At 39.9% G+C, this 16409-nt stretch overlaps 1 protein-coding gene across 3 annotated transcripts in view; it reads right to left on the bottom strand.

Annotated features, from left to right (window-relative positions):
• Window positions 1-15896, bottom strand: part of LOC106582273 (SEC14 domain and spectrin repeat-containing protein 1) — a 61475-nt gene extending 45579 nt beyond the window's left edge. For 2 of the 3 annotated variants that reach the window (XM_014165177.2, XM_014165179.2), the window contains exons 1-4: window positions 15620-15896; window positions 13362-13414; window positions 13131-13208; window positions 6271-6379 (exon numbers count right to left, since the gene is read on the bottom strand). In XM_014165177.2, the coding sequence (XP_014020652.2) occupies window positions 6271-6379; window positions 13131-13185 (164 nt within the window). In that variant the 5' untranslated portion in view covers window positions 13186-13208; window positions 13362-13414; window positions 15620-15896. Of the gene's footprint in view, window positions 1-6270; window positions 6380-13130; window positions 13209-13361; window positions 13415-15395; window positions 15471-15619 lie in introns of all 3 variants that reach the window. The other variant, XM_014165178.2, reaches the window with a different exon arrangement.
• Between the last annotated feature and the right edge of the window lie 513 nt (window positions 15897-16409).

Genomic DNA, 16409 nt, shown 5'->3' with positions numbered 1-16409 from the left:
CCTTCACAGAACAATTTCATCAAATAGTACCTGCAAAACACCAGTCTCAACGTCAACAGTGAAGAGGCGACTCCAGGATGCTGGCCTAGGCAGAGTTGCAAAGAAAAAGCCATATCTCAGACATGCCAAAAAAAAAGAAAAGATTAAGATGGGCAAAAGAACACAGACACTGGACAGAGGAACTCTGCCTAGAAGGCCAGCATTCCGGAGTTGCCTCTTCACTGTTGACATTGAGACTGGTGTTTTGCAGATACTATTTAATACAAATGTAATACAAAACATTTAAAACCTACATGGAAATTGCATAGGAGGAACTACCATGTGGGTACAAAATGTAAAATTACATAGAGTAATTAAAAAATATTTTGACGGAGAAGAAATGACTCCTTGTAAATTATAAGAAAGGAAGATGTTCTTAACCAAAAACGTATGTTTTGTGTGTTTGTTTTTTGTTTCCTGAGTGTGTGTGTATTGACAAGAGATTTATATTATAGACTCTAATTTTGGTAATAAGTGTTGTCAACAACAGTGATATTTGAAGCGTGACACTGGTATAAGACATTAGGTCTTCTGTATTCTCCAGTAGTAAATTGGAAGACGCTTCAGTATTAGTTCTAATACAAGGTATCAGGTGCCGTGACCAATTAAAAGGTACAAATACCATATCTACTCTCCGTGGAAGTGGGTATCACAACCTTGAATTTTTTTTTAAATTGACATATATTAGAGCCGTGAGTGAGGAAATCTAGACACTCTCGACACCGTTGAGAGGCGCAAAAATAACCACCATTGAAATGTCATCTGTTGTTTCTGACACTCCTGTAAAAGTAGGAATAGAAAAGGTAAACTATAACAAAGCCATAAAGGCACAAAAAAAAGCGCAAGAGCATTCTACCAATTCGGCATGAATATGAAAAAAATCTAATCATGGATAAAATTGGGCAGCATTTCCCTGCCGATGGAAAAATTCTAATCTAATAAATAATTCAGTGATGCTATTGTGAGTTGGCACAATGACATATAAGAAAAATCAAAAGCTCAATACACCAGCGTTTTGATGTTAGCATTCTATAACAAAAAAGCAAAACCGATAAAACCAAAAATATTAGATGTACTCAGCAGAATCGCACTAACCGTACCGTTAGTGACGTAAATTGAGTATTTAGTATACTTATTGGTCATAGTAGTATGCCAAATGTTCCCGGATGTCGTACTACATTCGGCAAAATACAAAGTATTTCTGAAGCCACGCCCATTCTGAAAATGGGCGTGGCTTCACAACATTTTAAAATGGCGGATAATATGCATTAGAAGTCCAACAAGAGTGGATAAAAATTAATTGCTTTAACTAATTATGACAAAAGTAAAGAAAATGTTGAGCAATGTTATAAAGTAATGACTTTTCAAATAAGTTACGTTACACGTTATGTTGGCTGACAATTTGTTAGTTACTCTATCCTTATGAACCACATAGAATATCATTACAGCAGTATGTACCGGTAATATATATTTGCTAGCTACCTAACGTTGGTTGGCTACTAATACATCAAACTTGTCAGTATATTAACTATATGCTATCCAACTACCCAACATTTATTGACTTGATTTTTCATGTCATTCTTAGCTTAGCTAAATGGTATAGTTGTTGTGCGTTCTCAATGGACATTGTTAATGTGGGTGGTAAATTCGCTCTGGCTATCTGCTCCAACGAAAAGAGAAAGAAAACCTTTAAAAGGGGTTGAATGACCTATATTCTGACTTCCTGGTGAGGCCTAATCACCCTCAATAGAAAGACAGAAGACATTGGGTGAGATTTAAATGGGATATGTAAACGCTAATACTTAGGAAGAAGTTTATCATTGAACAATAGTCCTATGTGTGATTTGGAAAATGAAAAGGAGAAAGAGAGAGAGAGAGCGCTGGCCTGAGGGACACCTGTCTCTAGTCTATTTTACCATTACCTTATGGGATACAATTATTACCTTATGGAGTTATAAAGAGTTGTAATTATAATTTGATTTGTTATTCTAATTTGTTTATTTTTTATTGAACAGGCAGTGTTGTTGTTTTTTAATTACCGGTCCCCTGGGGCTTTTGGTAAATATGCAAATGTGTTTCTTCACATGTCTGCTTATAAAACAAAGAAACTTTTTTCCCACCTCCAGTTTATATGAAGAAGTGTATTGCTGTTGTTGTGTTATTTGTTTGTTTTTGTCTTTGTTTGTTTTGATACAAATTTCACCAGATTGGGTCTACTGTACGGTTGGAATTTCTTCCTAAGGTCTAACTCTGCGGGGAGGTCACCAGTATGATAAGGGAGTATAAGCAAATTTGCAAAATGGTTTCAACAGTATTTCATTGGTTGATTTATGGCTTAGTTATCTTTTTTGCAATAATGCTTATTATAACTTATGTTAAAACTTCTTAGGGCTAGGCCCCTTTTTTCTCAATTTCCACCTGACTGACGTGCCCAAAGTGAACTGCCTGTTGCTCAGGCCCTGAAGCCAGGATATGCATATAATTGGTACCATTGGAAAGAAAACACATTGAAGTTTGTGGAAATGTTAAAATAATGTAGGAGAATATAACACAATATATATGGTAGGAGAAAATCCAAAGGAAAACCAACCGGAATGTTGTTTTGGAGAGCCCATGCTCTTACATTGGAAAATATAGGGGCATACTGAATTATAGCTCCCAGGATGCAATTCGACAGGGTCAGCAGTCTATTATCAAGGTTTCAGGCTGGTAACTTCCAAAACGAATAAGAAATAACAGTTTTAGTAGAGGGACACAATCTTGGAAATTCGTGTATCCGCGCGTGATGAAGACAGAATGCACCTGCTAAAATCGGTTTCCTATTGAACATACTTCTTTCCGTAAGAAATATTATAGTTTGATTACATTTTAGGGTATCTGTGGAGTAAATAGAAATGTATTTTGACTTGTTGAAACAAAGTTTAGGAGTAGATTTTTGGATTCCTTTCTCTGAACGAGTGGATTACTCAAATCGATGGCGCCAACAAAACAGACTTTTTGGGATATAAAGAAGGATTTTATCTAACAAAACGACACTACATGTCATAGCTGGGACCCTTTGGATGACAAATCAGAGGAAGATTTTCAAAAAGTAAGTGAATATTTAATCGCTATTTGTGAATTTATGAAACTTGGAAAATATTTTCACGTGTGGCGCCATCCTCAAACAATCGCATGGCATGCTTTCACTGTAATGGCTACTGTAAATCAGACAGTGCAGTTAGATTAACAAGAATTTAAGCTTTCAACTGATATAAGACACTTGTATGTCCCTAAATGTTTAATATCCTGATTTTTATGATTATTTATTTGAATTGTGCGGCCTCCAGTTTCACCGGAAGTTGTCCCGCTAGCGGGACGCCTAGCCCTAAGAAGTTTTAGAAATTGTGCAGCAAAACCGTAGACACAATTCTTTCCATGCCATTACTGACCCCTGAAGGAGATGCCCCAGAAACCTATTTACTTGATTTATTTCCTATGGCTGATTACATGTCTGATGAAGACGATGATAATCCATAACACCAAGGTAAAAACATTGAGTTAATGTTGCAGCATGTCTATAGGCCATGCCCACGATGCAGGTCATGTAAATGGTGATCCCATGGCTATGTAGACAGTGTCAACGAAGCGATACCCTTGTGTGTGGTGATAAAGAATGTACTGATGTTATGTTTAATTCATACGTTCATTTCCCCCTTCTGAGAATGAATTGCACTACGTGAAGGTATGAAACTCAATGACAACGGAGGTAATTTACAATTGTCATGTGCTAAGTGTAAGAAAGTCTTTCCTGTTCCCTATTTCCAAATCATGTTAATGCTTGTTTGATGAAAATGCTTGTGAGTAATTTTCCTTTAGGTTGAGACTTAGTCTCAAAATGGAGGAAATCTAGTGGAAAATTACATTAGACATACTATGCTGTTTTTACTCAGAAAATTGACCATTGTTATACACTATTGGTCAAAAGTTTTAGAACACCTACTCATTCTAGGGTTTTTCTTTATTTTTACTATTTTCTACATTGTAGAATAATAGTGAAGACATCACAACTATGAAATTACACATATGGAATCATGTAATAACCAAAAAAAGTATTAAACAAATCAAAATATACGTTATATTTGAGATTCTTCAAATAGCCACCTTGCCTTGATGACAGCTTTGCACACTCTTGGCATTCTCTCAACCAGCTTCATGCGGTAGTCACCTGGAATGCATTTCAATTAATAGGTGTGCCTTGTTAGAAGTTCATTTGTGGAATTTCTTTCCTTCTTAATGTGTTCGAACCAATCAATTGTGTTGTGACAAGGTAGAGGTGGTATACAGATGATGGCCCTATTTGGTAAAAAATCAAGTCCATATTATGGCAAGAACAGCTATGATGAAACTGACTCTCATGAGGACCGCCACAGGAATGGAAGACCCAGAGTTACCTCTGCTGCAGAGGATAAGTTCATTAGAGTTACCAGCCCCAAAAATTGCAGCCCAAATAAATGCTTCACAGAGTTCAAGTTACAGACATCAGGCCTTCATGGTCAAATTGCTTCAAAGAAACCACTACCAAAGGACACCAATAAGAAGAAGAGACTTGCCCGCCATAAAGGATGGAGGAGGTGTTACGGTATGGGGGTGCTATGCTATTGACACTGTCTGTGATTTATTTAGAATTCAAGGCACACTTAACCAGCATGGCTACCACAGCATTCTGCAGCGATATGCCATTCCATCTGGTTTGGGCTCAGTGGGACTATCATTTGTTTTTCAACAGGACAATAACCCAACACACCTCCAGGCTGTGTAAGGGCTATTTTACCAAGAAGGAGAGTGATTGAGTACTGCATCAAATGACTTGGCCTCCACAATCCCATGACCACAACCAAATTGAGGTGGTTTGTGATGAGTCAACCCGCAGAGTGAAGGAAAAGCAGCACACAAGTGCTCAGCATATGTGGGAACTCCTTCAAGACTGTTGGAAAAGCATTCCAGCTGAAGCTGATTGAGAGAATGTCAAGAATGTGCAAATCTGTCATATAAAATAAAATATATTTTGATTTCTTTAACAATTTTTTGGTTACTACATGATTCCATATGTGTTATTTCATAGTTCTACAATGTCAAAAATAGTAAAAATAAAGAAAAACCTTTGAATGAGTAGGTGTTCTAAAACTTTTGACCGCTAGTGTATGTTTTTTGCTTATGCAGGCTTGTTGTCTTGTGTGACTTAGCTATACATCTGGGCATACAGATTAGAGCCGGGTGCGACCGCAGTATGTGACATCCCGTTTGTACTAGCTGCAGGAAATCCTCTGTGTGGAATCTTGCAGGAAGGAACACACGATGTTGGCAATGTCAGCTAGCTTAATCTACACAGACAAGCTAAATGCCTTTTATACACTCTGTTCCCCACCCCTGTTTGCACACATCTGCTAACTACCACATAGACAAAGAGGTTGGACTTTTCTTTGACAGCTGAGAGCCAACTCTGTTCGTTGGTCCTTAACTATGCATTGTTGAAGTGCATAGTTAACCGCTCCATTTTTGCAAATCTTATAAGTTGTTGTTTGAAGATTCTGCAGTCTCTCTTCCCCGTGAACAGATAAAATACCCTACATCCCTCATTCCTTTCCTGGATTTAGATTTTGTAATTATCCACAATCGCTTTTGTTCGCACCAACAATGTTACCTCCAGCTACTTCCCTCTCCACACGGGGGCCAGCACAAGGTGTCCTTATATACTGACAATCTTCTTTTATACATCTCTAATCAGTGTAGATGAAGGGGAGGAGACAGGTTCATTTTTAAGCCTTGAGCCAATTGAGACATGGATTGTGTATGTGTGCCATTCAGAGGGTGAATGGGCAAGACAAAATATTTAAGTGTTAGGTGCCAGGCACACCGGTTTGAGTGTGTCAAGAACTGCAACGCTGATGGGTTTTTCACACTCAGCAGTTTCACGTGTGTATCAAGAATGGTTCACCACCCAAAGGAAATCCAGCCAACTTGACACAACTGTGGGACGCATTGGAGTCAACATGGGCCAGCATCCCTGTGAAACGCTTTCAACACCTTGTAGAGTCCATGTCCCGACGAATTGAGGCTGTTCTGAGGGCAAAAGGGGGTGCAACTCAATATTAGGAAGGTGTTCCTAATATTTTGTTCTCTCAGTGTATGTGTCTAGATGTATATAAGTCAATGATGATAATACAGGGTGTGCTAGTAATGGGATCTTACCTGGGGATGCCAAGGAGGTAATCCAACGTGGAGCTGAGCTCCTCCATACTGGTCTGTTCTGTACATAGTGGAATGGTAAGGATCAGCCCACTGCGTCTGTCCTTGCCTCCTGTGAATGTGAAACAACCAGAAAATAAACTCTTAGTCACCTTATGCAGAAATAAAAATGAAATAAATAATTGTATTTCTCATTGAAATAAAATCTATTTTTCAAGAGAGACCTGGTGTATTTTCCGTAGTGGGTGTACCCATTAGTGTACCAGTCAAATTGCCATGGTCAGAGGTTCCAAGGCCGTTCTAATCGTAATTCTAAGGTATCTACATGGATTCATTGTACGAGTCATTAACAATGAATCTTCAGAGAATGCACACTAAAAATTGTGTGTAAAATAACAGTCATATAACGGCAGGTTTGGAGAAGGTCAGGCAGAACCAAGTATTATAAGTACGGCCTGTCAAGAATCAACTATTAAAGGAGGAGTAGCGTCTTGTTAATGCCAAGGAGAGCTGCAATGATGGTGGGAGCTCTGCCTCTGGGTGCATCCCAAATGGTGCCCTATTTGTGCACTACTTTTGACTCCGATCCAAAAATGTTGAGGACCTCTTTGCCGCAGAGACAAAAGTTTGTTGTTTCCAGCAATTCTAGATATTTTGCAATGGCTTATGCCGTTACCTCCTTTCTAAGTGACTCAAATATTATAACAAAATCTATGGGCAGCACATGCCATGACATTATGGGGAAAAGCAATTCTCCATGACTCTATTTTTTATTTTGGTGATTATAAGTTCTCAAAGATGATCTTATTTAAAAATATATAGCTCCATTATCTTTTCTACATACTTTATATGTGGTTTTAGTCATTTAAGTTTACACTGAAAATGCTTTACCATCCAAATGAAATAAAATAAAAATACAATATATATATATATATATATATATATATATATATACACTGCTCAAAAAAAAAAGGGAACACTTAAACAACACATCCTAGATCTGAATGAAAGAAATAATCTTATTAAATACTTTTTTCTTTACATAGTTGAATGTGCTGACAACAAAATCACACAAAGATAATCAATGGAAATCCAATTTATCAACCCATGGAGGTCTGGATTTGGAGTCACACTCAAAATTAAAGTGGAAAACCACACTACAGGCTGATCCAACTTTGATGTAATGTCCTTAAAACAAGTCAAAATGAGGCTCAGTAGTGTGTGTGGTCTCCACGTGCCTGTATGACCTCCCTACAACGCCTGGGCATGCTCCTGATGAGGTGGCGGATGGTGTCCTGAGGGATCTCCTCCCAGACCTGGACTAAAGCATCCGCCAACTCCTGGACAGTCTGTGGTGCAACGTGGCGTTGGTGGATGGAGCGAGACATGATGTCCCAGATGTGCTCAATTGGATTCAGGTCTGGGGAACGGGCGGGCCAGTCCATAGCATCAATGCCTTCCTCTTGCAGGAACTGCTGACACACTCCAGCCACATGAGGTCTAGCATTGTCTTGCATGAGGAGGAACCCAGGGCCAACCGCACCAGCATATGGTCTCACAAGGGGTCTGAGGATCTCATCTCGGTACCTAATGGCAGTCAGGCTACCTCTGGCGAGCACTTGGAGGGCTGTGCGGCCCCCCAAAGAAATGCCACCCCACACCATGACTGACCCACCGCCAAACCGGTCATGCTGGAGGATGTTGCAGGCAGCAGAACGTTCTCCACGGCGTCTCCAGACTCTGTCACGTCTGTCACGTGCTCAGTGTGAACCTGCTTTCATCTGTGAAGAGCACAGGGCGCCAGTGGCGAATTTTCCAATCTTGGTGTTCTCTGGCAAATACCAAACGTCCTGCACGGTGTTGGGCTGTAAGCACAACCCCCACCTGTGGACGTCGGGCCCTCATACCACCCTCATGGAGTCTGTTTCTGACCGTTTGAGCAGACACATGCACATTTGTGGCCTGCTGGAGGTCATTTTGTAGGGCTCTGGCAGTGCTCCTCCTACTCCTCCTTGCACAAAGGCGGAGGTAGCGGTCCTGCTGCTGGGTTGTTGCCCTCCTACGGCCTCCTCCACGTTTCCTGATGTACTGGCCTGTCTCCTGGTAGCGCCTCCATGCTCTGGACACTACGCTGACAGACACAGCAAACCTTCTTGCCACAGCTCGCATTGATGTGCCATCCTGTATGAGCTGCACTACCTGAGCCACTTGTGTGGGTTGTAGACTTCGTCTCATGCTACCACTAGAGTGAAAGCACCGCCAGCATTCAAAAGTGACCAAAACATCAGCCAGGAAGCAAAGGAACTGAGAAGTGGTCTGTGGTCCCCACCTGCAGAACCACTCCTTTATTGGGGGTGTCTTGTTAATTGCCTATAATTTCCACCTGTTGTCTATTCCATTTGCACAACAGCATGTGAAATTTATTGTCAATCAGTGTTGCTTCCTAAGTGGACAGTTTGATTTCACAGAAGTGTGATTGACTTGGAGTTACATTGTGTTGTTTAAGTGTTCCCTTTATTTTTTTGAGCAGTGTATATAAGTGTGCACAATTATTAGGCAACTATTAGTGTGCAGAATTATTAGGCAACTAAATTACAAAAATTATTTCTCTCAACTCATTTATTTATTCTCAATTTTTCGAATAAGTGTAACAGATAAGTAACAGATAAGTGATGGAAGACAATACACCAGAGCCCTAAAAAATGACCTCCAGCAGGCCACAAATGTGCATGTGTCTGCTCAAACGGTCAGAAACAGACTCTATGAGGGTGGTATGAGGGCCCGACGTCCACAGGTGGGGGTTGTGCTTACAGCCCAACACCGTGCAGGACGTTTGGCATTTGCCAGAGAACACCAAGATTGGAAAATTCGCCACTGGCGCCCTGTGCTCTTCACAGATGAAAGCAGGTTCACACTGAGCACAGGTGACAGACGTGACAGTCTGGAGACGCCGTGGAGAACGTTCTGCTGCCTGCAACATCCTCCAGCATGACCGGTTTGGCGGTGGGTCAGTCATGGTGTGGGGTGGCATTTCTTTGGGGGGCCGCACAGCCCTCCATGTGCTCGCCAGAGGTAGCCTGACTGCCATTAGGTACCGAGATGAGATCCTCAGACCCCTTGTGAGACCATATGCTGGTGCGGTTGGCCCTGGGTTCCTCCTAATGCAAGACAATGCTAGACCTCATGTGGCTGGAGTGTGTCAGCAGTTCCTGCAAGAGGAAGGCATTGATGCTATGGACTGGCCCGCCCGTTCCCCAGACCTGAATCCAATTGAGCACATCTGGGACATCATGTCTCGCTCCATCCACCAACGCCACGTTGCACCACAGACTGTCCAGGAGTTGGCGGATGCTTTGGTCTGGGAGGAGATCCCTCAGGAGACCATCCGCCACCTCATCAGGAGCATGCCCAGGCGCTGTAGGGAGGTCATACAGGCACGTGGAGGCCACACACACTACTGAGCCTCATTTTGACTTGTGTTAAGGACATTACATCAAAGTTGGATCAGCCTGTAGTGTGGTTTTCCACTTTAATTTTGAGTGTGACTCCAAATCCAGACCTCCATGGGTTGATAAATTGGATTTCCATTGATTATTTTTGTGTGATTTTGTTGTCAGCACATTCAACTATGTAAAGAAACAAGTATTTAATAAGATTATTTCATTCATTCAGATCTAGGATGTGTTATTATAGTGTTCCCTTTATTTTTTTGAGCAGTATATTAAATATATATATATATATATATATATATATATATATGACTCCAGTTTAGCTGACTCCTTTTGGAGAAGTCATTAGCCGAGGGGTTCAAATACTTTTCCCAACCTACACTGTGAATGTTTAAATGGTGTATTCAATATACACAAGAAAAGTACAATAATTTGTGTGTTATTAGTTTAAGCACACTGTGTTTGTCTATTGTTGTGACTTAGATGAAGATCAGATCACATGTTATGACCAATTTATGCAGAAATCCAGGTAATTCCAAAGGTTTCACATACTTTTTCTTGTCACTATATATCGTTTTTTTTTCATCATATTTTTTGGAGAGGCGAAAGGGGAATCACTGATTACAGTTGTTTGTCCCTCTTGGAAAAGGAGGACCGAGCACGCCCCTATTCTCATCGACAGGGCTGTGGTGGAGCAGGTTGAGAGCTTCAAGTTCCTTGGCGTCCACATCACCATTAAATTAACATGGTCCAAGCACACCAAGACAGTCATGAAGAGGGCACAACAAAACCTATTCCCTCTCAGGAGACTGAAAAGTTTTGGCATGGGTCCTCAGATCCTCAAAATGTTCTACAGCTGCACCATCGAGAGCATCCTGACTGGTTGCATCTCACTGCCTGGTATGGCAACTGCTCGGCCTACGACCGCAAGGCACTACAGAGGGTAGTGCGTACGGCCCAATACATCACTGGGGCCAAGCTTCCTGCCATCCAGGATCTCTATACCACGCAGTGTCTGAGGAAAGCCCTAAAAATTGTCAAAGACTCCAGCCACCCTAGTCATAGACTGTTCTGTCTGCTACCACACGGCAAGCAGTACCGGAGTGCCAAGTCTAGAGGCTTCTAAACAGCTTCTACCCCCAAGCCATAATACTCCTGGACATCTAATCAAATGGATACCCAGACTATTTGCATTGCCACCCCCCCCTTTAACGCTGCTGCTACTCTCTGTTATTATCTATGCATAGTCACTTTAATAACTCTACCTACATGTACATACTACCTCAATTACCTTGACTAACCGGTGCCCCCGCACATTGACTCTGTACCGATACCCCCTGTATATAGCCCCGCTATTGTTATTATTAATTGTTTGTTACTTTTATTTCTTAATTTATTTTAGGTATTTTTCTTAACTGCATTGTTGGTTAAGGGATTGTAAGTAAGCGTTTCACTGTGAGGTCTACACCTGTTGTATTCGACATATGTGACAATTTGATTTGATTTGAATAGTCCGAATGAATCTAACATAAATCTGTTATAAATTTTGACGTTTTTGCAGAAGAGGACTTTAGCTAAGATGTTGGGTGTAGTACTTTTCAAGTGAAAAAATGTGCATGAAAACTAGTAGTGCACTGCAGACAGTAGGGTCTCGTTGCTGCTGAGCTCTCTAATCTCTCTCGTTGAATGACAGCAAACACTTCATTGAAGAATCCTGTCCATAGTTCCCACCCCTACAGCTACCGAACTACGACATGCCTCAAGAAAAACTGTGAGCGTGAACAGCCAACAAACACCCTGCCGAACACCAAAACTAACAAAAAGGCCCATAAAAAGCTCTCATTTCTCATAACATATCTGTATAATTGTGAGGGGGATGAACCACATGTCAAGGCTAAAATGGTAAAAGCAACAACTCTTGTTCTCATCAAAGTTAGTTTAGTGTCCACTATGAGTCAGTGATGTAAAAGCAATAGCTCTTTGTCAAAGTTAGTCTTCTGTCAAGCCAGTGTGAGTCAGTCAGCGGTATAGTCATGTACATACACTTGATGACTAGAGAAGTAAAAGCAACTCCTCATCAAAGTTAGTCTTCTGTCAAGCCAGAGTGAGTCAGGCAGTAACCTTGTCACAACACTTCCCTGAATGAAAAGCAGCAGCTTTGTTCATTGTTTTTCTTTTATATGTGTAAGAGTCTAAACACGGAAAACCACATGATTGAGTGTTGTGATTTTCCTGAAACAATTATGCGTCTGTTTGAGACCTTTTCCAGTCTGGAAATAACAACAAAACAATTTTAAACTAGCAGAAGTCTTTATTTAACGCTCACTGGCAAATGTTGAAGTATTCAAACATTTATGTCTAAACTATTTTGCCAAAATTAGAAACTCAATCTCAAGAGAAACCCCATTCACTCTCTAAAGAAATCAGTGTGAAGTATATAACGTACAGCAGCTCAATCCAAAACATTGTTATCTTAGTAGCAAACAAGATAATAATAGCTATTACCATCAAAACAAATTATATATTGTCAATATTTGTGAACTGAACTATTAGCTTTCATTAGACTTTCAGTGTCACAAGTAGAATAAAGATATATTCTATTCTAATGCCACAAGCCTTCGTTGTGTTGTGTATCTAGCGCCTGGTAAGTCAGTGAGACCTTCAACAGTATTCTGAACACTCAGCATCTCTGGAGAGTCCCTCTCTGATGCAGTCCTGATGCCGTGACCTTCAAATCAGAGTCATCCACATGATGAGAAAACTGATTCGGGCAGCAGGCAGGGCAGAACAGGCCATTATCATTCACCTTCATCACAACACACTGCCTGCCAGCACCAAGAGTAGAGAGGGGTATTTATCAGACCACCAAGGACTAGCTACTACACTCCTAGACCAAGAACTACTGCACTACACTACACTCCCTTCAGAGGCTAGAGAGGGAGGAGGACACGTCAATACCACTGCAACTTCAAATGGTTGTGCCCTTGTACAACTATGATGATTAAACAACGTGATGAAAGTGAGAGTTAGATGTGTGGTACACATAAAGCTTGACAATCCTGGGATTAATATGAGCCTGCAAGTGTATTTTTTTGTCTACTCTGCCTGCCTTCTACTTCTTTGATAATGCTCACTCTCATTGCTGTACTGTTATTTCACTGACTGGAATTGTTCAATAAGCAACACAGAAAGTTCTTGGGCCAGTTGCATGAGCTAGGACCAACGCATAGTAGTAATACTATAATTACTAATAGTAATTAGTGGATGTGGCACTACTTTTGGGCATTTCTTTTTAAAGATGATCACTGGCAATGTTACAATGTTACAATGTAAATGCAGTGCAGGCCATTCCAAAAAGCCATTTCAGTTAACAGTAAACATATCCATTTTTGACTGATTGGAGCATGTTATTACCTGACAAGAAGGCTAGGCGTTTCTTCAGAATGGGCAGTATGTTGGTGGCATCCATCCTGGCAAGTTCCGCCCTTCAGTCTGAAAAGTAAAGATGTAGGTATAGCAAAGCAGGTGACGCACATAATAATACTGACATGATCACTCACACACACACACAACATAACATTTAGAACTGTGATCACTTTGTCAATGAAAAGCCAAATGATACAATGAAAAGCCAAGATGATTTACCTTCCTAGAAATCACAGATACCTCCTTCAAACCTTTCCTTCTGGGCCCATGTTCTGTAATGAGGACAAAGAGATAAGAACAAGTCAACACTATAGATAAGTTGCAACTAGCTCAATATTGACAATCATATTGACAAACGAATCATCCCCTAATGTGGAATCAAGACATACCTTATTACTTTGTGAGATCAAAACAATCTCCAGGCACTTAGGTAGGCTACAGTATCAAGTTATGAAGTAGGAAGAAGGAAGTGTAACTGTTCTGTTCTATTGTATTCCGTTAGCGTCAAATACACTAATAAACTTACTTGATTCTGCTAAACAAGCGGGGGGAGGATTACCCATTTGGGCTGTTATCAATAACATGTCTTGTCTTCACTGAACTGAATGATACACAAACCACTGCAGTACATCATCATATCCTTTCGGTCAAATCTGTTTTTATCCCAAAGACTGCAGAATGATAGATTTACATGGTTGCTGGCCAAATCAGTGTCGGGAAACATTTGAAACCCATTAGTAGATTGAAATGCAACAAACGCTGACTTACTGCACAGTACTGAGCCTCCCACTGGCATATTATCATAGATTACATGCCAAATGACACCCTATGGGCCCTGGTCAAAAGTAGTGCACTATATAGGGAATAGGGTACCATCTGGGATGAAGACCTGTTTTACTGTACCTTCTTCTCTCTAACTTGCATGTAGCCTAGTTTAATTTTGGGTTCATCCAGACTACAGTTATCAAACCACTATCACCATTAATAATGAAATAACCTTGTCCTTGTGTCATATATTATTAGAGAAAGTTGGGTTTGCTTTTCTTCCTGGAAAGTTAGTGTCTGAGCTAATATATCTAGATCAAATATGTGCATGATGTGTAAAGTGTGTTGACTGCCAGAGGCTACTGTAATTAGCAGTGGTGTAAAGTATTTAAATAAAAATACTTTAAAGTACTACTTAAGTAGTTTTTTGGGGTATCAGTACTTTTCTTTACTATTTATATTTTTGGCAACTTTTACTTTTACTTCACTACATTCCTAAAGAAAATAATGTACTTTTTACTCCATACATTTTCCCTGACACCCAAAAGTAGTCATTACATGTTGACAGGTGGTCCAATTCACACACTTATCAAGAGAACATCCCTGGTCATCCCTACTACCTCTGGTCTGGCGGACTCACTAAACACAAATGCTTTGTTTGTAAATTATATCTGTTGCAGTGTGCCCCTGGCTATCCCTTAATTAAAAAAAAAACATGAAAATTGTGTAGTCTGGTTTGCTTAATATAAGGAATTTGAAATGATTTATACTTTTACTTTTGATACTTAAGTAGATTTAAAACCAAATACTTTTAGACTTTTACTCAAGTAGTGTTTTACTGGGTGACTGTCACTTTTACTTGAGTCATTTTCTATTAAGGTATCCTTACTAAGTATGACAATTGAGTACTTTTTCCACCACTGGTATGGTAAATAGCCACTGGATAATCTCACTCATATTCTCATACTCCAAGAATAAATAGTTATTCCTATTTGGAGGCTGTAATTGATGACAATAACAATGCTTCTTATTTTGATAAAAGGCATAATATTGTCAATTTGAATATTAGACTGCTACCAAAGCATTGATAATAGTTTTCCTTGGGTTCAAAGGTTGGCTACAGTAATTCGATAATGATGACATTTTCAATGACATTACCAATGGCCACGACGCATTGGCTAGGTATGAAAGGGGCGTTTAGGAGGGTAGGCAATAATAGGCATGGTTGAGAATAAACAGGCATACATTTTCTTACATTTAGGTTAAATTGCAAGTTTCGATATTAGGCTATCCTTATTTGTTGGTAGATCACTGTACAATGGTTTTATAGCCAGGCACACAGCTATAGCCACGAGACAAAAGCCCTGAAATCGAAGGACCCACCTCCATGGCCTGTTCATCGCTCGAGCTCGTTTCGTAAATTCTATAATGTAAGACCCTCTTCATGATGTATGAAATGTATGATGATATAGCTACACATTTGCTCACCGGTGCTGAATAAGAAGCAGTAGCAGTATCACTGTGGCAGTAGCACGAGGTTTTCCCCCAACAACTGGCTAGTGGCTACACAACCAATAGAAGCAATAAAACACTGTTGCATTAGACTAGGCTATTGCAGACACAATGACATTGAATCTCGCTCTAACCGTGTTCCCGTTATAATCCTTGATAATGGTGCATTGTAACGACCGAAGGGACGATTTCGTTCTTACCTCAGACGAAACAGGACGAAGTATGTACCGTTACACGATGTTGAATCAATCAATGTAGTTTGTAGGAGGAGCAGCAGTAGGCAGCTGTTTCTAGTGAAAAAAATTATCTGACCGAGTTCCACAGATTTTTTTTGGGACTGTTAGCCTACGCGATCACATCTATGTGATCACATCTTTCAAGGCTTTAGACGCCGTTATAAAAATTGTATGCTCAAAAGTTACAACTCAGCCATATCGACACTGGATTTGCTATTGAAATATGGTTTGTTTTCAGGGGGCTGGACTTTTACTACAGAGGCCACTCCCAAACGGACAGTCTCTGCCCGGTAGAAACGGATTCAATGAGCCGTTTTCCATTCAAATGAAAAATATGGAAACTGTCAGAATTTTTTATTTATAAAACAATACTTTTTATTATCATATATAATGACAGTGAGGGTAAAACATTTTATTGTTTAAAAAGGGAAGATTGAAGTCAAACGGGTAGTTGTTACATAAACATTTTATATTAGATGTTTTATAAAGCTATACGTTATAACATGTTTAGAAACATTTTATTATTATTTAAGAGACAGTAGGCTAGGTAACGCTACCCTAAAATGGTCTATAAATAGTTTATAAACTGTTAACTAGGCTTATACGTTTATGGATAGTTTATACAGCTGTAATAAACAGTAGGCAAGGTAATTATAGTCACTATTTTAATTATTATTCATGTGTTCATTCATGTGTAATTGTGTATTTGTTATTTAGATGCAACTGATGAAGATAAGAAACACACAAATAAGTA

This window comes from Salmo salar, chromosome ssa21, assembly GCF_905237065.1.
Source record: "Salmo salar chromosome ssa21, Ssal_v3.1, whole genome shotgun sequence".
Taxonomy (NCBI): domain Eukaryota; kingdom Metazoa; phylum Chordata; class Actinopteri; order Salmoniformes; family Salmonidae; genus Salmo; species Salmo salar.
The sequence above is the reverse complement of the archived record's forward strand: the minus strand, read 5'-3'. Positions and strand labels throughout refer to the sequence as shown.